Below are 23,739 nucleotides of genomic sequence, written 5' to 3' on the forward strand. Positions count from 1 at the left end.
TATATGGGTCACGCTACCAATCAGTAGCAAGATAAATGGAGGTATCATGTATATATATTGTGCTTTGCTGAAAGACAAACGCCGATACTATGCAATGCTATGTTTTAGGGTGTGGCGTACCCCGAATCAGAGGACCCTCGACTGTTGTGCTTTTCCGGGTGCACCTTGCCCGTCTTGGCCTTTGCAGCCACTGGTTCGTTTTTTTTATTCTCCTTCTCTTCTTCACTCTTGTCACCCCCTTTGGCCTTGTCCTCTGGCTCAACCTCGTTATCCACTTCGTTGTTGTCTTTGGTCTCGTCCTCATCGGTCTCATCGGTCTCATCCTCATCCTCACTCTCATCTTCCGTTTCTTCCTTCTTGGCTTTCTTGGCCTTTGCCTTGTCCTTCTTGTCCTTCTTGTCCTTCTTCTTGTCTCTTTTGGCCTTGCTAGCCTTTTTCTCCTTATCCTTCTTCTCCTGCTCCTTGCGCTCCTTTTCTTCCTTCTCCTTCTCTTCCCTCTCCGCCTTGTCCTTTTTGTCGGCCCGCATCTGCGCTACCCACGCCTCGACGGCCTCGACGGCCCCCTGCGCGGATCGCTTGTGGCGCAGGAGCAAGCCCTGAATCTCGGCAGGGCTGAACTCGTTTGCGGGCACGCGGCGGCCAAACTCCTTGGCGAGGACGGCAACCTCGTCGATGAGCGTCTCCTTGCCCTTGGCCTTGTCCTTGGGCGGGGCGCTGCCGCTACCGGCTTCGGCGAGCTCGCCATCAAAGGGCATGTAGATGGCTCTGAAGATGGACTCGCTCATGTCAGCGTCGGCGAGCTGGAAGGGGATGATCATGTCCACGCGGCCGGGGCGGATGAGGGCCTTGTCGAGGCTCTCGAGATGATTGGTGGTCATGATGAGGACGCGCCCCTCCTGGGCGGCCACGCCGTCGAGGATGTTGAGCAGCGCGGAGAGGGAGAGCTGGCCCTGCGCGGGAGGCGCGTTGTCGCCGGCCGCCCCCTCCTTGTCCTCGTCGTCGCTGGCCTTTCTGTCGCGTGTCTTGGACAGGCCGGCGGTGTCGATGTCCTCCAGGAGCACGATGCAGTTGGTCGGGAGGTCGGCAAAGAGCGTCGCGAGGTTCTCCTCGGTCGCGGTCAGCGAGCTCAGGCTGACGATGTAAATCTTCATGCGAAAGTAGCCCGCGAGCGCCACGCTCAGCGAGCTCTTGCCCGTGCCGGGCGGGCCGTAGAGGAGGTAGCCGCGACGGTAGGGGATGCCGCGGTTGGCGTACCAGCGACGCGTGGCGGGCTCGAGGTAGTCGCCGGCGTCGGCGATGATGTCCTGCTTGACCTTGTCCGGGAGGATGACGGTGGAGAAGTCGCGGTTGGGGCGCGACATGCAGCGCTGCCAGTAGCTGTCGGTGCCGTAGGAGGAGACGGAGCTGGTGGCGCGGTAGATGACGGTCTTGCGGTCGTCCTTTTGGAGGTAGAGCAGGCGCGCGTCGGCGAGGAGCCGCTTCAGGATGGCAGGGTCGCGGCCGAGGCACGACACGCAGAGCTCCTCCTGCTCGCTGGGGTTGCGGAGGCTGATCTTGTCCTTGGTCTGGCGGCGCGAGAAGCGCAGCGGGACGCCCTTGTACCAGAACCAGTGCGTGCCGGCCGAGGGGGTGTAGTGCAGGACGTGCTTGCCGCGGTTCGAGGCCAGCGCGGCGTCGTCGCCGGCGGCGCCGACCGCGGACGACGAGGCGCCGCGGCAGCCGCCGTCCACCTGATGGTTGTCGTCGTCGACGTCCTCCTCGTCGCTGTTGTCGCTGTAGTCGTGCGCCCGGTAGAGGTAGTCGCTGCGCGAGTAGACGGACGTGTTGACGACAAAGTTGCGCGTGCGGTGGCAAAAGGGCTGGCGCGTCATCCACCACATGAGGATGTTGTACGTCTCGTCGTCGGTGTGCACCGTAAACGACGACATGAAGTTGGCCTCGACCAGGCCCATGACCGTGTCCCAGACGTACCGCCAGGACAGGACGACGGCCACGCCGGCGATGATGAAGGGCAGGTAGCGGTTGAAGTCGGCGCCGAGACTGGTGTTGAGCGTCGAGATGAGCACCGAGTAGCCGGGGAAGAAGTAGTTGAGGAGCGCAAACTGCGGCGAGGGGATGCCCGCGGCGTCGGCACCGGTGCTGCTGCCTCGGCCGCCGCCCATGGCATCCTGGCTGGCCTGCAGAGGATCCATGGTAACCTTTGTTCTTTATTTTTCTTTCTTGCTGTGGTGTTTTGAAAAGGCCGAGTTGTTGATTTAGTTTCCTTTCTTATATCAAAACGGGTGTCTTCGTCTGGAAGCTGGACCTGTTTGGACCCAGGCAGCAACCAGGTGCTGCTAAGTGAGGAGGATTGAACTTGGCCGAGAAGAGCCTGCTGAGGAAGAGGAAAAAGGAAAGGGAGTTGGACATGGAGGCATGACGAGGAGAACTTTGAGGATATATATAATGTTTTCGTCAGAAGTAGAAGTGAATGAACGTTGTCATTGCCAAATCAGGATGCGCGAGAGATACAGTTGGGGGGGGTGTATGAGAGAATGTTGGTATTGTTGCCTAACAATCCTGGTCATTCACAGTTGACTCGCCAGATTGCACACGTCGGCGTGCAATAAGCGGTATAGACGGAGTGGCTGAGCCTCATTTCCATGTGGACGGACAAGTTGCCGCTAAACAATGAAAATTGCCACCAGAAAGGATGTTGAATTGACCAGTAAGAGCGTGACTGCACTGCAGATGTCTGTCGGCATGCCGATTGAGTCACGCCAGCCCGTGTTAGTAGCCTCGATGAGCCAGGGAAATAAGTGATTAAACCGACGAATTGAGGAGAGCTTGCCTTTTGACTACTAAACACAGGCACATATGACGAAAAACCTCGAGAAATACAGAGACAGAGGCAAAAACATTAAAGAAAAGAAAACTGTTGAAAGCACGTTTTGACGAGTCTTTCCATCCATCTTTTCTCTCTGTCCATTGTTCAGTTTCCTGTCAGTGTCTTGGAAACTCGGCTGCGTTACTCTTAACACGCCCCTCCCTCTCTATTCATTTCGCTGCGCCTCGAAGTGGCAATGCATACCTGCATGCAGGCATACATTAGTTAGTTGCTTCAAAATTAAAAAAAAAAAAAAAGAAAACGAGAGAAAAAGACCGCCCTCGACTTCCTCTTCAATACATAGCGTTTGATCCCATCATACCCTTGTTCCCCTAGCGTCGAATGAATCCAAGGCAGATTCCCCAGGCTCCCGGGGAGGGGGGGTGTGGCTCGTTCATTTTGGCGGCTGTTTCTTGGCCGAAGCATGACGCGGCGCCGACTATGAATCGACATCATACATACCAAGTACGCACAAGCACATTGTGTGAATACGGGTAGGGCTGTGGCTGTGTGCCTATTATCGCCGGCTAGGGTTGACCGTTATTATTATCACTACTCTGGGCGCGCCGCGCGGCGGGGGAATCGACGAAAGGCGCAAGCCGGTCTGGGCCGTCAGTGAAGGCGGCTTTATACATGTTAGATGTGCAGATCAGTTGACATTGTTACCACGACTTAGTTGCCGGATCAGCGCAATTGGAACATTGCCGAGAAAACATTTGGCCAGGCAATATCATCGTTGTTCATGCGCGCCCTATAAGTAAGTGCAAGTCACTGCGTGCAGCAAAGGCCGGGGCTTCTGCCCCTGCTGCTCGAGAGGTGTGGATGAAAAGGCGCGCCTCTACGCTCTCTTCTGTTCCAGGAGTGAACACCTAGGTTCCGACCGAGTACAAGGTCGAGTACACACTCTAGCACTGGTTTCATTTTGTATTTCTCGAATGCAAAATTAAATTTGTAATTCACCAAAAATAAAACGCCCAAGTAAAAATAACCATTCAATCCTGCAATGCAAATGTATCCATCTGTAATTGACATTATGTTTCCGTCCACTTGTACGATTCCCGTCTAATTTATGCATGTCCATGTTTTCGTAGGGGCTCCTCGGGTTCATTAATCATCTTCCGTGTCTATTCGTCTCTCACATACCTTCTATCCGGACCGGAACTGCTCCACGCCTCCGCGTCTCCTGCCGCCCTCGTTGCAGATGGGATTGTCCAGCTGCTTGGTGTAGCGTACGCGGCCGCTAGGGCTTTCCTTCCAGACAAAGTTGTCGTCATCATCCCACGCGCCGACCGGCGACGGCATCGGCGCGAACCGGCGCCCCCTGCGGTCCTGCGGCGGCGGGTGCTGCCTCTCGGGCAACGCCCATTGCACCGGCTGACAGGGCTGCGACGTGGGCATGTAGTTACCGGCGCTGTCGTACCAGTTGCCGTGCCGGTCCTGATAGTAACCGTTGTCGTTCCCATGCCAACCGAGACAACGCGACGCGCGCGGAGCGCAGCAATTGCCTCCCGGCGTATGTTCAAGGCTGTCATCGTCGTCTTCGTCGTCTTCTTCATCGCCGTAGCAGTTGTCCCTGCGCAGACCCCTTGAGATCCAGCGATACCGCGGGTTGCTCTCCTTGTACCGCAGTTGGGCGCCGTCGAACCAGGTGTTTTCTGGGAGAATGTCGCTCGTCTTCCGGATATACGAGGACTCTGGGGGCATGCCGGCACTCCACGCCATGAATCTGAAGCCCTTGGGCATTGACTTCGGCACCTTTCTGTGCCTGACTACACGACCTGGCCGACTAAGGGCATCGTACACTTGCATCCACGAGTTCTCGTCCTCGGCTACGATCAATAGCGCGCCAGACTTGTCGCGCGTCATCGTGGAGCAGTTTGTGGTGACGATAGACCAGGGGAATAACGATGATTGGAGGTGAGCGTCTGGTGAGTAACGAAGAACTGCCCTTGCGGAGCTCAGGAACACGAATGAATGAAACAGCGACCAAAACGATGCGAGATATGGCGACGATATTTATGCCAGTTCAGTAGTGATACAGAGAGGAGAGACTGCCATTCGTGATGGACGGCCCGGCCGCAATTGCCTATGGTACACGGCGTTTGGCCAGGTTATGCAGGCGCCTACTATAAAGAGGTAGACCACGGCGTGAGAAACCAGTAGGTACCTGTTTGGAAAGCGGACAAGTAGGTCGCCTCGGCGGGAAGGCAGTCCAGTCAGCAAGCACGCCTGCGCACGAGACGCTTCTACACAAGGCAATGTCTTTCACGCTGTGGCGCTGTGGCAGGCAGACCGGGCGATTGACGGACTGCGCCTGGGAGACAAGGTGTTCCTGAATAAGAATAATGTCTGCGTTGGCGCTGTGGCCTCGGGCAGCGAGACCGCCTCGAGGCCCAACAAGCTGCGGGCGTACTGACGGGTATGGCGGTGAATCACGGTGATTGGACCAGAAAAGGGACACAAGTCGGGAGTAACTTGGAGTGTCGCCAGCGCTTGTCATATCTCTGTCACGGAGGTGGTGCAACGCCGCCGGGTATAAAAAAAAAAGATAAAACAGGAGGTAGCGCCGCCTACTTTATCTCGGGTCTGACGCCAGGTCACATCCATATTTATGATTCTCCTCTCCCGTCTTTCTTCCTCTCCTCTGGCCCGGTGGCACAGGTACAGGACACAAGGCACAGGCGCTGGAGATCGGGTCGTTGTCGACGGCGAGACCGGATGATTGGTTGCATCGTACCGGGGGCTCCTTTGTGGTCATGGCCCATGCTGGAGCAGAGTGAGGCCGGGCGGTTGCCTTTGGGTGGCACAGCCCGTCATTGGACCAAGGCAGCACATGTGCGCACCATGATGCCGCTGATAAAGAGTTGGAGCACTGAACGCTAGATGGAAATGATTTTGAGCCCTGGAGAAGTCGGCAGCGTCCCCGGCGCGCGCTGGTCTCGCGGGCCGGATCTGGCCTGTGGCCGTCGCGGTCGCTACTGATGAGCAACGAGTGGGCCACGGGTCCAGGGCGACGAGCAATTGCTTGACTCGGATTCAGGTCAATGGCTTTAATACCCCAAAGTGAACGATAGGACTTCTGACGAGATAACGAAGTTGAAGATGTAGATCGATAGTCTTCTAGTCCTGCTTGAGACGTTTGCATCTGGAGTTTGAACTCCCTACCACCTAACGTAGCAACGGGAACAAGCGAGGGAGGTATCATGGACCTGGAGTAGTGTGTGGGCCGAAACCTGAAACGCGGCCACCTGGTACCAGTACTGGTAGTTCATGATTTTTATGATCAGATTAGGTGGTGACGTACTCTTTTCCTGATTCCGACCCCCTTTATTGAGTAGCATTCCTTCGCTTTACGGCTACAAGCGTAGTAAGTAAGCCTCAATGCCATGTTTTTTTTTGTTCTGAGCAGGAAAAAAAAAGGTGACCAAGACGATGTCTTGGTGTCAAGCTGTTTTATAGCCTGAGCCTTTGACTCGAGAAACGGCAACCAAGGCAAGCCACCGAACCCCCATAGAACTCGGCCATATACGGATACAGTGTACTTATTTATTTGTCCGTACTTACTGACCTGGTCCCTGTGACATTCAAGTATTGGTGGGCTTCAACCTTTGCCTGCCTCCTCGTCTTGTCACCAACCCCATTTTTCGATGAGTAGGCTAGGGAAGGATGCGTTTCATGTTTCGAGGCCTCCCAGCCAAAGACCGCTCGACTCTCTTGAAGAGTAAAAGTGGGCGACTGAGTTTGCAAACACTTAGTTCTTCAATGTATCCGTAGCTATGAATAGTTAGTAGTCCGCGACTCCGCGGCATGACTCCCAAGTTTCGCGTCGATGCTGGTCCTGGGATAAGGGCGGCAGAAACTCCATCTCAGCATGGAAACGTCACAAAAAAACCGCCGGTAGGGCGCAGTCTTCCCGACGAGGGTCAGTTCTGGGCTCTTTTGTTCATTTCAGCCTATTGCGATGACAACGACGTCGCGAATAGTCCAGTGTTGCTATGCACGATGGAGCTGTTAAGGTTCGGTTATTAGGTTCATCAGCGATCCACACGGCAATAACGCAACGGGGCAATATTTGCCGTCGGAGAGAGGTTGTTAGCCGTCTTCACGTACTTGTTGGGCAAACGTAGGCGTGTCGAGCACTCGCGAGCATAAAAGGCAGAGCACCAGTACAGCCGACCCCCCTTCAGAACTCAGGGGTCGTCTTGAGCTAGAGGGCGGAATTTTTTTAATCGCCTATCGTGCTCTGAGCTGTTGGCCGTTGTGAATACAAAACAACACGGGATGAGGCGAAACTCGTGTGCGCTAAGTGAGGAAAACAGTGGCGGCCGCGGAAGCCAAGCCCCGTCTTTTCTTTTCTGACAGAAGCCGTAATAAAAGCGTCGAGGTGCCTCCAGGATATATTTGGTATAGTTCCTTGCTCGAATGGTGTTATGATATGTATGCTTGTGCTCACATTGGATTGCTCTGCATGGACTCTTGAATCGTTTCGCGAAAACAAACCCAGAGTGTGAGCCACGAAAGTAGCTTCAAATCGACAGGGTTTGCCTCAGCCCAACAAAACCAACCATTTTATAGAAAAGATAGTGGACCGTAGACCGAACACAAAACAAAAACCCCGGCAACTTGCGAGGAAGCTACTTAGAGTTTGCAGCCGTGACAATTCATGTGCACGAGGCCGACTGTGATTCCGAACCCCTTTCCCTTGACTGACCCTGTCTTGGCTCTGATGACAATCGACGGTATTAAATTGGACGCATGAAAGACTGGTTTTCTCCGATAGAGCGAGAAAAGAGGCATTAAGCCGGACCTGTACGCATAGTTATAGGCAAGTTAGAGTTTGGTGCTAGCGGTGGACGGCTTGGCCTCTTTGGACTCTTTGTCGCCGACGCTGACGGCGTTTATCACGGAGGGAGTGCGAGTACAGTGCTAATGACTGTACCGGTAGAACGCAGCGCGGGCGGAGCCAATGAAGAAACACCACAAAGGGAGGGACTGATCAGCAAGATCCTGCATCGGTGGCTTGCCGCTTTGCTTCGTCGCGAAGCCAAAGGGGCGCGGCGCCCCCGCCCCTCTACGTATGCCGAGACTGATTCGCGTGGCTATTGATACATATGCGTGTCGAGTTAGGTGCTGACGCCGCAGCACAATGTCACCATATGGCGATATAGTGCCTAGTCAGCACTCTAGTCGAAAATCATTGTCCGCCGGCCCGTCTCGCGAGCACAGTCCAAACCTTGCCTGATCCTGTCGGTACCGGACAGCGGGCAAGGTCATGGCGGCGAGAGCAGCCACGCCTGTCGTGCAGTCGGCCAGGTTGGGGCTCATCCAGCCGCAGTTATGAGCGTGATGCAAGGAGCTCGGTCCGGTCGCGCGTTAGAATGAGGGCCGACCGTCTTTTCGCCAAGGTATACCTGGCTTTGCTTTTGTGGCTTGCTGCAGGCATCCTTAGAGACAGAAGCAATGAGTTGTAGCCAGCTAGCCAGCTTCTCAACTGGTACTAGGCGGGTGCATGATGGGTAAGCTAGCCCGCTCACCTGTGGTAAAGGAAAAAAAAAGTGAGGAAGCGTCGCACTCTGGGCGGGCAAAGCGGACTGGACGCTGCGACGCTCGACTCAGGATGCCAAGGCCGTCGTTACTGAGAAGTAGAGCATGTACGGATACATATACGGAGTAATCTGTACGGATTATGGACCTACTCAGTAGACAATGGGTTCTGTTGAATGGTTGGATGGTTGCATCGGGAGTCCAGGAGAAACTTGGCCGAGGCCCCGCTCGGTGGAAGCATGCCTTCTGGGCGTGTTTGTGCCTGAGGGTTGAGGCAGAACTATCAATTGTCAAGCCAAACAGCGCAAAACCTAAGGTACTCTACGGCACCCAATGACAGGACATTGCCGAGCGCCATAACCTGCCCTGCGGTGGGTAGTGGTGCCTTGTTGCGCCCTGTAGGGTGGCTCCCAGTGGTCTAGGGCAGGGGGAAACGTCTCCTCTTTCAGGGCAGTCAGCGGCGCCCACCACCAAACACAGCGCATCCAGCTTCTGGAGCCAGACCATTCGGGGGCCTCGAGCCCAGTACCTTACTAGTAAAGGTACTGTATTATTAGCGCAACCAAGGTACCCAAGTACCAAGGTTGCGGCACAAGCAGCCACCAGGCTCAGGGAGACAACGAGGTATCTGATAGCTAAGGAAGAATATAGATAGGTAGGTAGAATAACATAGTTGCCAGACGAAAAAGTCCCAGCTTTGTAATCTGTACGGGCAAGTATCAGTAACTCTATATCACAGGCAGTAGGTACCTTGGTACCTTGTCCTATCTGTAGCCCCGACTCCCAAGACACTCACTGTTTTTTTTATCCCGAACCCCACTCTTTGGCTGGCTGAGAGGCTGCGCTGCAAGTGCTGTGCTCCGCCCACACGTCTTGTCGCCAGTTTCCCTTCCCTCTCGCTCCTGGAAAGGTCTGCCCGCTGTTTCTCCCCCAGGCTTGGGTTGGCTCAGCCTCTCGATCCCCCCGTGTCAAGTTCCGTGCCAACCACTCCTGATCATCACATCCGGCCGCCCATACACTCTCCCGCAGAGACTTCGAACCCTCCCACCGGCTCGATTTTCTCATCATCGCCCATTGCACGACGTCGCCCTTTGCGCTCAAGCACACCACTTCCCTTCATCGTCGCCGACCGGTCGCCGCAATACAGTCTGCCTTTCTCCGTCCCCTGTGGCCTGGCTCTGCCCAGACTCGCCCAGCGAGCGAGTCCGTGGGTTCCGCCAGCGTGACTGCCATCCTCCTCTTTTGAGGGAGGACTGCAGTCCGCCTTCCGCCCATCGAATTCGATCCTGAGACCGTCTTTCGTTTCTCCTTCGCCACCTTTGCATAACATACGGGGCCTCCCATATCACGGTCGGCCATGGACAACTCTCGCCGTACCTCCGGTGGCAGCCGACCACGCTCCTCGTCGACATCAAGTTCTGCCTCGACTGCCTCGACGGCATCTTTCGTTACCGAGGAGGACTATGACTTAATTGCCAGCGCTGCGATCCCGGATGGCTTTCGACCCTCTGGCCCCGTTCCGAACTCATCCATCCGTCGCCCCGCGCCTCCTCTCTCTGCTCCCCTGCTGCCGCCACCTCAGGCAGTCAATCCATCCTTTTCAAAATGGAACCATCGTCCTTCAAGCGTCGCCAAAGCGCCCAGGCCTCACGATTCTCTTACAATTCGTGCCGATGGCTCTAATGCTACCAATGCGAACCAGACAGCTGGAAACGGCATCCCGCCTCTGAGGGTCGAGGCCCCATACCGCGGTCCTTCAAATCCCGTCCACCCATACGGCATGTATCCTCAAAGAACTGCTAGCAATGCTACCGATCGAAGCGCTCGTGCCAATCGCCCATCTTCGTATACTGGCCCTCGAGGTCCTACTCACCCATACACGTTATATACCCAGGGAACCGCCGCCGCACCTGTCGAGGCAAATCAACAAGCAATCCCCGTCGGGTTCACCGGATTAGCTGCACCATATGAACGGCAGATTGGCCCCGACGGTGAGGACATTGGCGATTTGCTAGGTCCCCTGGGCCACACGGAGGAATTACCTCCCTACTCTCGCTACCCCGAAGTCGCCTTTTCTACGAAGCCCGCGGTTGGCGTTACTGCCATTGTCGGCCCCGCACCGGTTCCGACACAGCAAGCACGGAATGAAGAGGCGTCAGGAAGTGAATCGGCTGCTACGGTCGTTGCTGTTCCGGAGAGTGAGGACACCGTCAACGCGGCCCAAGAAAACCCGTTTGCCTCCGCCGAGGACGACCTTATACGATCGAATTCGACGCGCTCAGGACATTCCACAAGAACCGTATCCACCTATCGAGACAACCCCTCTGACGAGAATTACTCCGAAAAGGAACCCGAAATTCAGACGAAATGGCAACGCAGGGCGAGAAGGAAACTCTGGGGCGTTATTCCATACTGGTCTATCTGCCTCGTCTTTGTTGGCTTGATTTTGGGCAGTATCATGGGTGCAATTGTTGGAACTGTCCTGACAAAGAAGTCAAGCAAAGACCAACCTCCTACGCCGCCTATACCTGAGCCGGACCATAACCCGAGTCCAACGGCTGTCGATATTCAACCACTTCCAACTGTTCCCAGCGCACTTTTACCATTGCCTATTGGTAGCTTCTCGCTTCCTCAACTGGATGGCGGAAGTGCCCGAAGATCTTGCGTTAATGATACCCGTCAGCTTCCGGCATGGAGTTGTAACCTGGCTTTCCGATTTTATTCCATCGATATTTTCCCTGACGCAAATCGGTTGTCCACTGAGCGATACAATATGACGCTTAAACCTATCAACAATACGCAGTCACAACTGCTATGGGGAACCCAGCCACCTTTCATCAAGGATCCAGTGAAACTGAGGATCGTCAACGATAGCCTCGGCAGGGATGTGCGTGGTCCTGCTTGGTGGTCATCCGTGTACTATGACAAGACTGTCGTTGTACGGGACGCCGACTTGTCGCCGCTGCACAAACGCAGTTGGTCTTATCCCGGACTTGCCGGAACATTGGCCACAGCCAACACGCAGAAGTCAAAGGCTTCGAGGCCGAACTATCAACCGCAACCAGGTGATTGCATGTGGATTTGCACTTGGCCACGGACGGAACTCGAAATTCTCATTTATCCGGGCCAAAACGTTTCGACAACGACGACAACCTCATTCGCCTCGACCGACTTGCCAACCTCGACCATCACGACGTCATCATCGGTGCCAACCGAGCCATCCGACGACTCGAGTGACTCCAATTATGGCAACTTTGACTTAAACGAGATGCCCAATAACCCTCTGTCACCCTATCCCAAACTTGTCAGACTGATTGAGCGTCGCACGGCAAACAGCCCTCGTGCCTCGTGCTTCAAATATGAGATGGATCGTCGTGGCAACATTGCGCCCCAAGAGTACCCCGATGGAGAACCCATACAAATATTCATTTCTGAGAATGCCAATACGATTCACAGCGTTGAGCGACCTCCCGGCCGCTGGGATGACCAGACTCCCCGCAGCTATAGGGATGTCGGCCGAGCAGTATCAGACATTGCCCCTCGGGATACCCTTGAGTTCACACCATGTGCCTGTCTTTGGTCACAGTAAATGGTCAATGGGTCTTGCTTCTTTCTTCCACTTCGTGGCGTTATTCCCCTATTGTATGTATGGAGAGCGACAAATTTTGGCGTTTGGATTTTTGCAGCATTTGCATTTTCTTCTCATACAGTCTCAACGACTTGTTCATTTCAAGTTTGGGCTCTCATTTTCTATTTCTCTCTCTTTCATCTCTCCTTTTTATGATCACTTTTTTTTTCTCCCGGGTCGCGAGAAAACAAGGAAAGGTATGAATGATGGGATAGAGTTTTCCCTCTATTTTTATCGCATCAATTAATGGATGTATCTGGCTCGCCGTCACAATGAAAATAGCAGTGACGGTTGATGCTGTTGTGTATGTATGTATTTGCTGGACGAGCATGAGTGAAATAAAATAAAGGAAATTCACACTATTCAATATGCAAGTATTTATACTGTTGTGTGGTTTTTATCAGTACATGGTCGGTTGTAACGGGTCATTGAATTCAAGCTATTTTCATAGCCTCTATACTATCTGTCTCTGGCACGATTTTATGCCGTCGCCCTGCTCGTCTATATTCTGTCGCATCTATATTACGATTGTGTGCGGGCAGTGACAAGCAGGCCCAGCCAGCGGGTACCAGCCAGACCGCTCGCGATTTCATAGAAAAGGGTCGCCCAAGTGGTACGCGCAGGATCTCTGCCTAGGGCAAAGAAAGAAGCGCGGGTCAGGCCGCAGCCGGCGTTGCTGCACCGTGCTGTCGTCCTCATGATTTGCGTCGTGCTGCCCAGTGTCGCGCGAGGATGGTGCGACGTGGGGCAGCGCAGCCGCGATTGTGTGATCGTCTGTATTTCCTTCGGAGGCCAGTCACGTTAAAGACGCTTCTGCTGACACCCCGCCATCGATGTTCTCTGAAGCGGCGGCAGCGGCAGCGGCGACGCCGTCGTTTTGGCCCGATGGGCCGTCTGTCGGTTGCACCTCGTTGCCGACAATGTCCTTCTTGCCGTCGCGGAAGTCGCGCATCAAAGCGAGAAACACCGAGTTCTGCCACTTCTCGCCGCTCTCATGCTGCACCGACTCGAGCAGCCGCTCCGCCGCTTCCGATACGGCCGACTTGTTTCGCGCATCATCGGCCAGCATGTCGGCCGCCGTATTCTCCTCTTGCAGCGGCTCGGGTGGCGTGACAGTCGGCGCCTCGCGACTCTCAAGCGTCAGGTTGTTGAGCTCGGGAACACCGAGGTCCGAGAAGTGCCTGTCGTCTTGCACGGCAGTCGTCACCTCTGTTGTAGTAGTTTCCGTGCCGGCGAGCGCCTGCTCGTTGAGTTCAAGCTCACGCGCCATCTGCTCCATGGCGGCATCTACCTGTTCCATGTTGCCGGTGGCCGTGTTGCTCGCCATCCACTTGGCCATTTCCTGGTCAAAGTCGGCCTCGCCAGCCGCAGCCTGCGGCTGTGCGTAAGCGCCGCCTGCCGGTGCGAAGAATGGAGAGAAACCCGACTGCTGCGGCGCGAAGGCGCTCTGGAAACCCATCTGCATGGGGTTGGCGGCTCCGGCAAACATCGGCCCCTGTCGTTGCTGCTGTTGCAACGCCTGGCGCTGCGGCTGCTGTGCGGTAAAGTTTGTGAAGTCAGCTGCCCAGTTGCTAGCCATCTCAGGAGCAGCAGTGGGCGCTTGGTATACGAGGTCGGGAGCCGCAGTCGGGCCAAAGGGACTCGCGGCGGCGTGCGCGGGATTCAAGGCGGCGGCGTGCGCGGCGAGCCGACCCGCAGGATCGTGGTGCATACCAGACAGCCCAGCAGGTGTACCCATGAAGGCGTCGAAGTCTTGAGGCCCTTGCGCCATGTTTTGTGACCGTGATCGGAAAGCCTAGAAGCCAGATGGCCAATCGTTAGTTTCGCCCGAGACGAGCTGGCGTGTTTGAGTCACGTACTCCGCGAGCCTGGTTGCCGTTGACCAGACGATCTTGATGATGGCTGATATCCCGCGACTGGTGGTCCATGAGCTGCTTGAACGGCGTGCCGCCGCTACACGAAGCGTCGGCCATGGTTTTTGCGAGGTCGGGTGACTTGGGTTGTCGGATAGAGGGCGGGCGAAAGTGCCTCGCAGGGGTGTCTCTCCGTGGGTTGATCCGGGGTGAAGGTGACGCCACAGATCAATCGAACAATGCTATCGTTCCCTAGATGAAGGGAGAGCGAGGACTGCCAGAAAACCTGTAGAGAAGAATAAGAGGCGAAAGAATGAGGTAAATGTGATCTTGGAGTCGATGACAAACGGAGCCGAGGCCGTGGCGAGTAAGCTGGGGTAGGGTCTGTCGATGTGGGGACGGCCGACGGAACTGGCCTGTGACAGTGGCTACCTAGCTTCTGAGTGGCGTAGCGAGGCCCCGAGGGCTTGACCAAACAAACGACGCAGCAGGCCGACTGTGCGGCGCTGTTAGGTTGCTGTAAGTTCGTTATTTGTTTTAAGTTGGCGCTCTTGATACACTGGAAGACGCCAATTCGGTAATGTAGACTCGGGCGAGCAGCTCACCCAGCCAAACCCAAAAGGCACTGCACAGCTTCTGTATCCGTCTTGCAGTACGATCTCAGGCAAAGCATGGTTGGAATAGGGTGTCTACCTAGATACTCTCCATAGGTGTGTGCATGTTGGGCTGCAGCTCATGCATCTCCCACACCCAAGTGGCCTTTCTTCAAGTCATGATCTCCTGCCACAATCTGCAGCGTATATGTGACAGATTGCGAGTAAGAAAGCGTGCTATACACACAAAAGGGACCTGTTCTCCTGCCCACGCAGCTACCCACATGTCATCATCTCACATTATCCCCGAGATATGGCTCCGAATGACAACAGGCAGCACCAGCACCAGCAGCAACAACAACAAGAGTCGCGAATGTCGCGAAAGAAATCCTTCCACCTTTTCAAGCGGCTGCCACCCGAGATCCGCCACCACGTCTGGCGAGAGGCGCTGTGTCAATGGGCGGTCTGGTACACATCGCACCCACATATCAATCTTCAGGCCAGTGGACTACTCATACGTATGAAGCCTGTCGGTGTTGCGCCCTATCATGTTGGTCTTGCTTGTCAGGAGTCGCGGCAACTGATGGAGAGACTCTACACAAAGCTGCTGGCTGGCGGTGGTCGCTTCGAGTCGTCGCCTACAGCAGTCTACTGGCTGATACCAGACCAGACCATTGTCTACTTGGGTTGCACCGCGCGTGCCACCGACTTCATCGACCTGCTCCATGCCCACCAAAGTCTTCCGCTGAGACACCTGGTGCTTCACTGGTCAGACCTGGTCGACGTGACTCGTTTCAGTCACAGTCTCGTCTCTCAATGTCCCGACCTCCGGACATTTGTTCTCCACGCCACGGATAGGAAAACAACCCCGGAACTGTGCCGATGCGATTCGCCACTCAGCGCACACCTGGCGGATTGGTATACTACCATAGCATCTTGCAAGGACGAGGTGCTTCCGTATGTAGAGCATCCAGAGTCGGACATGCTCCATTGGAGTGTGGGAGAATACTTTGGCGACCGGGATGAAGAGATTGAGGGACCAAGGTTGCACTTTCTCCCATCTGAATTGCAAGCATCAGAAGCTTTGGAGCCGGTGCCTGGCAATTAGCTTGGCGTCGGGACATTGTCGCCCGCCTTGGTGCTGACGACGATGGCTCTCTATCATGTGCACCACCTCCTCACGCCGGCTTCACATTCGGGTATTCAACGCACCATAGGGAAGATCCAGCTCCACGATTGAAAATACTGAATTGAATTTCAGCGGCATTTTCGGACCTTGTTGTGTTGCTTTCCCATTATGCTCAGGAAAGCCTGGAGAGCAAGTGGGGTTCGCATCACGTGCGGAGCTCGTCCCCTTGCCATCTGTCCCCATCATCTCCAAGTGCTTAAGCTACTGGTGTGCTCGCGTCTGGAAATCTCCGTGCCACTGTTCTTTCTTGGGCTACATCAAGCTTCCTTCTCTTCTCTAATTAGTTGACCGCCGCTGTCACAGTAAAAATGGTACTGCTGATATATTATCTGAACCCGAGACGCGATCAATTCCAGGATTGCAGCTAACCAGTGTATAGGCGGCGCAAGTCATCCCCAACTCTGGCCATGATGACATGATTGTACGTGCCGTTCCATAGAGCTTTGCTTGACTACTCGTTTCTACTTGCGATAGCAATATTCGGCAGCTATTATAGCTGCACCGCAACGCGCGAGATCCTCTGCCCCAGTCTTCCGAATCGCGATGCGCAGTTCAAGCTAACAGTAGCCTCGCCACAGCATGATGCCGTTCTCGACTACTACGGACGTAAACTGGCCACCTGCTCCAGCGACCGTACAATCAGGATTTTCGAAATCGAGGGCGAGTCACAGCGGTTGATCGAGACGCTAAAGGGGTAAGATTTATCCCTTCGCCCAGCTCCATAATGTTACGTCTCGGTATAAACAAGTAAATTGACTTGACAATTAACGAATCTCATTTGCAGTCACGAAGGTGCCGTATGGTGCGTCGCCTGGGCTCACCCCAAATACGGCAACATCCTCGCGTCGGCCGGTTATGATGGCAAGGTGTTCATCTGGAAGGAGCAAGGGCCGCAGCATCAGTGGCAGCGCATCTACGATTTCCCGCTGCACAAGGCTTCGGTCAACATTGTCTCGTGGGCCCCTCATGAGGCTGGCTGTCTGCTAGCCTGTGCCTCCTCCGATGGCAACGTTAGCGTTCTTGAGTTCAAGGACTCGGCCTTTGACAACACAACTTTCCCCGCCCATGGCCTAGGAGTCAATTCCGTCTCTTGGGCCCCCGCCACGGCTCCTGGTAGCATTGTCAGCAGCTCTCCCGGCCCTGCCGCCGCCGGCAACCGCCGCTTCGTTACCGGTGGTAGCGACAATCTTGTGAAGATTTGGGCTTTTGAACCCGCCACGCAATCGTATAAGCAAGAGGGGGAGGCACTGACAGGCCATTCGGACTGGGTTCGCGATGTTGCCTGGTCCCCCACTGTTCTCAAGAGATCCTACATTGCCTCGGCCTCACAAGATAAGACCGTTCGTATCTGGACTTCTGATTCGACGACCGGCGGTGCTGCCCAGTGGGACTGCAAAACGCTCGATTTCGAGGCACCCGTATGGCGCGTGAGCTGGTCTCTCAGTGGCAACGTCCTTGCTGTCAGCGGTGCCGATAATAAGGTTTCCCTATGGAAGGAGAACCTCCGCGGCGAGTGGGAGTGCGTCAAGAAGATTGAGGATTAGAAAGCAAGCCGCAAAGGAGAGGAACAAACACCAACCACAGTACACTCTACAACTATGTCGAGAAACCCTCAATGAGTTCATTGGGATTTTCATCGAGATGGTTCAAGGAGACGGGGAAGATAATTCGGCGTTCTTTCCTGGAAAACAACCTGCATTAAAATCCGGCGAGAGACGACCGGGTGAGGCTGCCTGAAATGGAGACCGGGCTAAGGCTGCCCGAAGCTTAAATAGAACTATACGTGTAATGAGTCCCAATATAAAAAAGTAACAAGATATTTCATTATGTTTGTCGCGGGTACTTTAGACTAATCATAAACTTCATAACGTATTCAGACATGATATGTATCACGGGGTGTATATAGATCTCCCACCCACCTCTTTATGCTCACAGCTTCATCAGAGGCTGATTCAAGACAGAAGAGCAACGGCAGCAAGAGCAACCAAAGACACAGCAGAAAGCCCGGGAGCTTCACGGCTGGCGGCATTCTTTCCATTCTTGCCGCCGCCGCCGCCGCCACTGCTGCCACCACCTTCGGAACTGCCGTCATGCTGCAAGACAAAGATCTCACCCGTACTGTCCGACGAGAACCACAGGCGGCCCTTGGCGTCCCAGGCGAGGCCCGCGGGCCGGAAGCACTTGTCCGGGCAGTTGGCGAGGTCCTTTGTGGAGAGCACGTCAACGGCGGCGTCCATGCTGTCGCGGGCAGCGACGGGCTGGCCATCGTCGCCGAAGTCGATGCTGGCGATGCGGTAGCCGGCGGGGGCGTCGCGGTTCCAGCTCCCGTGGAAGGCGACGTAGGCGACGGCGCCGGCGGCGTCGAACTTGATGTCGAGCGGGGCCGTGTGCGCCTGGAAGGCGAGGCGCGGGGCGACGTAGGCGTCGTTGCAGGCGGCGTCGGTGACGTTTGCGGGGGCGTCGTCGTCGGAAAACTGCGAGCCGGTGGCGAGGGCGCCGAGGTCCGGGAAGTTGCTGGTGCTCCAGACGGCGTAGCACACGGGGTAGCCGTGGTTGCGGCCCTGGCTCGCGCCGTCGTCGTCGGGCCGGTCGGCAGCGGCGGTGGTGGTGATGGTGCCGTGGTAGTTGAGCTCCTCGGCCGGGTTGTCCTCGTGGACGTCGCGGCCCTTGCGGCGCAGCTCGTCGACCGAGTTCTCGACGGACCACAGCCCGCCGGACGACGGGTGCTCGGCGACGCCGACCGAGTTGCGCAGGCCCCAGCCGATGACGTGCCCGTCGAGGTACGCGTACGGCGGCGGCGCCGCGTCCTTGCTGCCCGAGGAGGAGGAGGAGGAGGAGGCAAGTCGGGTGAGGTTGAAGCTGCGAATCTGCGAGCGGCCCGAGTCGACGTCCGCGGCGCCGCCGTCCTCGTTGGACTGGCTGCCGCGGGAGACGAGCAGCGTGCCAGGCACTTTCCTGGAGAGGAGCAGCGTGCGGGTGGTGTGGTCCGAGTTGCTCATGTTGGTGACGACGGTGCGGTTGGCGTCGCCGAGCTTGACGGCCTTGGAGTCGTACGTCCACTCGTAGACATTTTCGGACGACGAGGCGTACAGAGTCTTGCCGTCGTCGGTCAGGGCGATGCCGTGGTTGAGCTGCGCGCACCCCGTTGGTTAGCGGGCGGGAATGTCTTGATACGTCTTTTTTGTTTTGGTCTTCTTTCTCCTGTCCTATACAAAAAGGGAAGATGGAGGCTTTCAAGTGGGCGATGATGATGACGGTGGTGGTGGTGGATGGTCTATTATACCTCTTTGCTTGCAACGAGCGTCGTCTTTTTGTCGACCGAGACGCACGTGTTGCCCTCATCCTTGAGGCTGAGGTGCACGAGGCCGGCGCCGGCGTCAATGACAAGCAAGCCGCCGTCCTTGTCGAACTCGAGGCCGCGAGGCTTGGTGAAGCCGTCGGCGACGAGCTGGTACGTCCAGCCCTGGGCGGCCACGGGCGCGGGGTAGCTGACGGTGAGCTTGTTGGAGCAGTCAGCGGCGGACACGGCGCCGGCGCCGGCAAGCAGCAGCAGCAACGCCGTGGCAACCTTTGATCTCGGAGCCATTTCCTTCATGTTCGGGGTTGCTTTGACACAGTGATTCTGGCCGATTCCAGTTGAATTCGGTCGTGTATGTAAAGCTCTACGTAATTCTTCCCCCCCCTTTTGGTGTTTTGGGTGGCGACTTGTTTCGGAACCTACAAGACTGCGGGCCGTGTTTCGGTACGGCGTCCCGGGGGGGGACCGGTGGTGATACTGATGAGAGCGGTGGAATGTAAATGGGCAACGTCACACATCTGTTTCTTCTCGACACGCTCGACAACACGCAGTCACAAAAAGATGAAAGTCAATCTCTGCCGCATTGACACTTCAGCTCAGCTGGAACAACGAAGAAAAAGAAACAAAAAAAGAAAGGCTTAAAGCTGAACGAGGCGGGGCACAATGTAGTGTGGAGGGTGCGCCAAGTTGTCCGCTCGCAGCCTTGCCTGTTTCGTCAGAATAGGGCCAGCGGATGGTCGTGCATTGATGGGTTGATGGAAGATTCTATTTATTCTTGACTGCAAGACTTGTACCATACACTTGACAAGATACGAAAAGTCGCAGCGTTCGTATTATTCACAACCTGTCTATACCGTGGATCCATCAAGGTTGTAGCCGGACATGTATAACCTCCCTGGCTGTATTGTGACTTGGCCAAGTAGCAAGCTTGGAGCCAGCCACCTTGCACGTAAATGTGCTTCTGACGGGCAAACATGGCATCTGCTTCATCGTTAGCCGATGATCGGAGTTGATGAGTAGGTGATTCAGGTAGGTGTGCGGCCTTGAAAGTTGGTTGTAAATGTGCCATGGTTGTCTACCAGACTGACACAAGATGACATGAGAAGACAAGTTGTTGGCTGTATTGGTTCGGTAAATACACACTGTAGCGCCGGGTCTGGCAGCTCGTGAGCACCCCAAGCAGCATTCTTCTGATGCCTTTATTCGGAATCATGGAGATAGGTATGTACCTAACGAGGCCAAAATAAAAAAACACCCATTGCGCCACGGTCCTCTGTAAATACCTCCGCAGCCCGCCAAAGCAGCTAATAACTACCAAGGTAAGTAACTTATAAGTAGCACCTTACTAACCAGCCCAGCTGACGTACTTGCGTAGGTTAGTACTTGGGAGAGGTACGTTGGTGCTGTGGCTTCAGTGGGTCGTAGCGCCAAAGCTGGAGACGGCGGACGCTCAGCCGATACGCTAAGCTTGCATCCGTCGCTGGAAGACAGGGCTGGCTGGCTGGCTTATCAGTAGGTAGGTACTTACCTTAGTAGAACTGCGTGCCAGTCTGTCTGATGGCTGGCCAGGTGGTTCTGCTCTCCTTGGCAGCGATCAACGTCCACCATGCAGTCGCTTTCGTCATGTACGTTGACCAAGGATGCCAAGTTCCATTGGGCAGGCTCACAACGGTGAATCCGCGTCGGCTCAAGTAGCCTGATGACGTTGCATCGTCAATCCCTCGTTGTCGGTCTTGCCATCTACTTATTAACCGACGTTGGCCCCGGTGCGTCAGTGGAATCAACCTCGCCGCCTCGTCGTGGGATCCGTGAAAATCGCTGGTCCTGCCGTCTTGCTCAATTTGAACCAACAAAACTACACTGAGAAAAAAGAAACCGACATTGCATACCGATCACGAGAGACTATCCGTCGTCTCCCAACGGCCTTGGCTTTGTTTAAGCCGTAGTGCGTAGTGTCCGGCCTAGATCTGTCAAGCGGCGCCTGCTACCGGTGATCCCGTGCCCCGTCCGCTCTCGCCCTTGATAAACCTTCTTCATTCACCAACACCGCCGCCCAGCGTGCCCCTGCGCCCACCTGCAAGTCTGCGATATTGACCTGCAACAATCATGGCGGAATGAACCGATCAAGATTCGCGTCTCCTCACCCTCGCCCGCCATGACTGAATCATCTCCATCGCCAGGCGGCAGCTCTCCTAGCCGCGGTCAACGGGAGCGCCAGGGACCTCAGAGCAACCTTGACGCCGATCCTGCGCCCGGGTCCGGGGATCCTCCCAGGGCGCACGTTGATGAACCGAATGAAGAGGAAAACCTCAATCATACGTATGTCTATTCTCCTTGGCCATATGCATATGCTACTACTGCCAATCACCCCGGCATGCTAATGCGCCCACAGCCGCTGGTGGTTGGTTGCTTCTGCTTTTCCCATGATTGCCGGTACCTTGGGCCCGGTAGCTTCGGCCTTCAGTATTTGTGCTTTGGGTAGACCGTGGCGCCAATACATGCCTCCTGGTACGGATTTCCAGTCTGCCGTATCTGTCAATGATCCGCCATGGTATGCTGCCTCGCCCCAAACGAATATGCATCAGGTCCCTGATAATAGCTGTCTACAGGCTTACTGCCGTCAACGCTATTCAATTGGCAATGGCACTTGTTTCCAATGTGTTTCTTCTTCTCAACATGGCCAGGCGGGTGAAATTCACCATCGCACAGCCTATTACGATTGTCGGATGGTGAGTTGCCCGATTCGCCGCCGCAAGCTAGATGTCCAGGCTGACCTTCCAAGGTATATATCTTCTTTCTGTCTCATTTCCCTCTGTGCCACAGCATCTAGACCGCTGAAGCAAGGTCTTGATCACCCTGTTGAGCAGTACGTCATGTCACAGGCCTTCTATTACGGCATTTGGGCCGCTATTCTCTATTTTGTTGTCGCTTCGTTCATGACGGCTACTTTTTGGGGCGCTTCGACTGGGCATTTCAGCAAAAGCTTCGCTTTGACGTCCAGCCAGCGCACCCTCATGCTACAGACCATCATGTTCCTGACCTATCTTCTCCTGGGAGCCCTCGTCTTTAGCTCCATCGAAGGTTGGAACTGGCTCGACGGAGTCTACTGGGCTAATGTCACTCTATTCACCGTCGGATTCGGTGATTTTGCCACTACAAGGGCTCTGGCCAGGGCCCTCGTCTTGCCGTATGCATTGATCGGCGTCATCAGTCTTGGTCTGGTCATTGCTTCCATCCGTAGCATGATCCTGGATCGTGCGCGGCGGCGTGTTGGTATTCGGATGGAAGAAAAGACTAGAAGAAAACTTGTGCGCACCTTGACCAAAACGGGCAAGGACACAATACTGAATCCCATATCCGGGGAGGATGCAGTCCTGAGTTCTCACATCACGAACGAGTATGAACGCCGCAAGGTCGAATTCGAACTTATGCGTAGTATCCAAGACCGCGCCTTAGCATGGAGGCAGTGGATGGACCTTTCAGCTTCCTTTGGCACTTTGATTGTCCTATGGCTTATCGGGGCACTGGTGTTTTGGTCAACAGAGAGGCACTATCAGGACCAGTGGTCTTATTTCGATTCTTTTTATCTATGCTTTGTGTCACTCACCACCATAGGCTATGGCGACCGGGTGCCCATATCCAACGCAGGCAAATCCTTCTTCGTCTTCTGGTCGCTGCTGGCGCTGCCAACCATGACCGTCCTCATTTCACATGCGGAAGACACTGTTGTCAAGTTTGTCAAAGAAATGACCATCAAGCTCGGCGCAGTCACCATTCTTCCGCGAGACAAGGTCATTGCGCAGATGGAAAAAGAGCACCTCAAGAAGTACAACAGCCACCAGTCCAGCCTGCGTATGGAAAGTGGACTCATGCGCTGGCGCAGTCGCTCGAAGCACACGTCGCCAGACCGGCATGCACATGGCGCCAACGACCCCAACGCCGACGAAGGCACGATACGGAAACGCAACAGGCGCGCCGCGCGTCATACCCACCTACGCAGCGTGGCTTCCAAAATTCGGCACGCTGCGGCTGTCTCTGCCCAGATCACGAGTCATCAGCATCACCAGCTGGACGAGCTGCCCACGGGTAAGGAGTTTCAGCTGCTTCTCGTCGCGGAGATCCAGTCCGTGACGCGGCACCTGCGGGAGAGCAAGCCCCGCCGGTACTCCTTTGAGGAGTGGGCGTGGTTCCTGTGGCTGCTCGGCGAGGACGAGCGCGACGCTCACACGCACCGCAAGGCCCGACCCGAAGAGAAGCGCACCCAAGACGTCGCCGCGGCCCAGAGCCGGCTGCACGTCAGCAGTGGCGCGCCCACCCAACCCTTCAAGTGGTCGTGGGTTGGCAACCGGAGCCCACTGACCGCCGACCAGGAGGAGAGCGAGTGGGTGCTGGACCGCCTGACGTTTCGCCTGCAGAAGGCGCTCGAAGAGGACGCGGACAGTGAAGAAGCGGTGGCTGCGGCGGCTGCCAAACGATGCCTGGCACCGGATACAGAGCTGCAAATAAAGGGCAGTCACTGACTTTCCTTGCGCATATAGTCCACTATTTTCGTCACAGATTTTCCAATATCTGTGCTCAACTGCTCCGGTTGATAGCATGTACTCCTTTTGCAGTTATTGAGCATCAAATGTTAGTTTAGTGTCATTGTCACCATTGAGGTCGCCATACTCTGTGTCTCGAATCTCATCTTCATCATGGTAATCTGGGTATCGAATTGCAACGCTGAAGTCTAACCATGTCGCTGGCAACGCTATGATTATGCTATGCA

The 23,739-nt window shown here is 55.4% G+C and overlaps 8 protein-coding genes across 8 annotated transcripts; 4 read left to right on the forward strand and 4 right to left on the reverse strand.

Moving 5' to 3' along the window:
* Positions 1–104: 104 nt before the first annotated feature.
* On the reverse strand, positions 105–2,192 carry V2A60_009968 (BCS1 N terminal-domain-containing protein; the record flags this gene model as incomplete). Its single annotated transcript, XM_083261229.1, has 1 exon — positions 105–2,192. One exon carries the CDS (start codon positions 2,190–2,192, stop codon positions 105–107), a length of 2,088 nt encoding a protein of 695 aa, XP_083117355.1.
* A 1,820-nt stretch (positions 2,193–4,012) lies between these two features.
* Positions 4,013–4,732, reverse strand: V2A60_009969 (uncharacterized protein; the record flags this gene model as incomplete). The annotated part of the gene is made up of 1 exon (XM_083261230.1): positions 4,013–4,732. One exon carries the CDS (start codon positions 4,730–4,732, stop codon positions 4,013–4,015), a length of 720 nt encoding a protein of 239 aa, XP_083117356.1.
* Positions 4,733–9,767: 5,035 nt separating this feature from the next.
* On the forward strand, positions 9,768–11,999 carry V2A60_009970 (uncharacterized protein; the record flags this gene model as incomplete). Its single annotated transcript, XM_083261231.1, has 1 exon — positions 9,768–11,999. The coding sequence occupies one exon, from the start codon at positions 9,768–9,770 to the stop codon at positions 11,997–11,999; it is 2,232 nt and encodes a 743-aa protein (XP_083117357.1).
* An 835-nt stretch (positions 12,000–12,834) lies between these two features.
* Positions 12,835–14,011, reverse strand: V2A60_009971 (uncharacterized protein; the record flags this gene model as incomplete). The annotated part of the gene is made up of 2 exons (XM_083261232.1): positions 12,835–13,833; positions 13,898–14,011. The coding sequence occupies 2 exons, from the start codon at positions 14,009–14,011 to the stop codon at positions 12,835–12,837; spliced, it is 1,113 nt and encodes a 370-aa protein (XP_083117358.1).
* A 786-nt stretch (positions 14,012–14,797) lies between these two features.
* On the forward strand, positions 14,798–15,592 carry V2A60_009972 (uncharacterized protein; the record flags this gene model as incomplete). Its single annotated transcript, XM_083261233.1, has 1 exon — positions 14,798–15,592. One exon carries the CDS (start codon positions 14,798–14,800, stop codon positions 15,590–15,592), a length of 795 nt encoding a protein of 264 aa, XP_083117359.1.
* Positions 15,593–15,981: 389 nt separating this feature from the next.
* Positions 15,982–17,217, forward strand: V2A60_009973 (GTPase-activating protein SEC13; the record flags this gene model as incomplete). The annotated part of the gene is made up of 4 exons (XM_083261234.1): positions 15,982–15,984; positions 16,053–16,094; positions 16,252–16,367; positions 16,458–17,217. 4 exons carry the CDS (start codon positions 15,982–15,984, stop codon positions 17,215–17,217), a joined length of 921 nt encoding a protein of 306 aa, XP_083117360.1.
* Positions 17,218–17,625: 408 nt separating this feature from the next.
* On the reverse strand, positions 17,626–19,268 carry V2A60_009974 (soluble quino protein glucose/sorbosone dehydrogenase; the record flags this gene model as incomplete). Its single annotated transcript, XM_083261235.1, has 2 exons — positions 17,626–18,804; positions 18,957–19,268. The coding sequence occupies 2 exons, from the start codon at positions 19,266–19,268 to the stop codon at positions 17,626–17,628; spliced, it is 1,491 nt and encodes a 496-aa protein (XP_083117361.1).
* A 1,858-nt stretch (positions 19,269–21,126) lies between these two features.
* V2A60_009975 (potassium channel family protein) lies at positions 21,127–23,491 on the forward strand (the record flags this gene model as incomplete). The annotated part of the gene is made up of 4 exons (XM_083261236.1): positions 21,127–21,290; positions 21,364–21,522; positions 21,581–21,700; positions 21,754–23,491. 4 exons carry the CDS (start codon positions 21,127–21,129, stop codon positions 23,489–23,491), a joined length of 2,181 nt encoding a protein of 726 aa, XP_083117362.1.
* Between the last annotated feature and the right edge of the window lie 248 nt (positions 23,492–23,739).

Source organism: Cordyceps javanica, chromosome 7, assembly GCF_051103115.1.
Source record: "Cordyceps javanica chromosome 7, complete sequence".
In the NCBI taxonomy this organism is placed as follows: domain Eukaryota; kingdom Fungi; phylum Ascomycota; class Sordariomycetes; order Hypocreales; family Cordycipitaceae; genus Cordyceps; species Cordyceps javanica.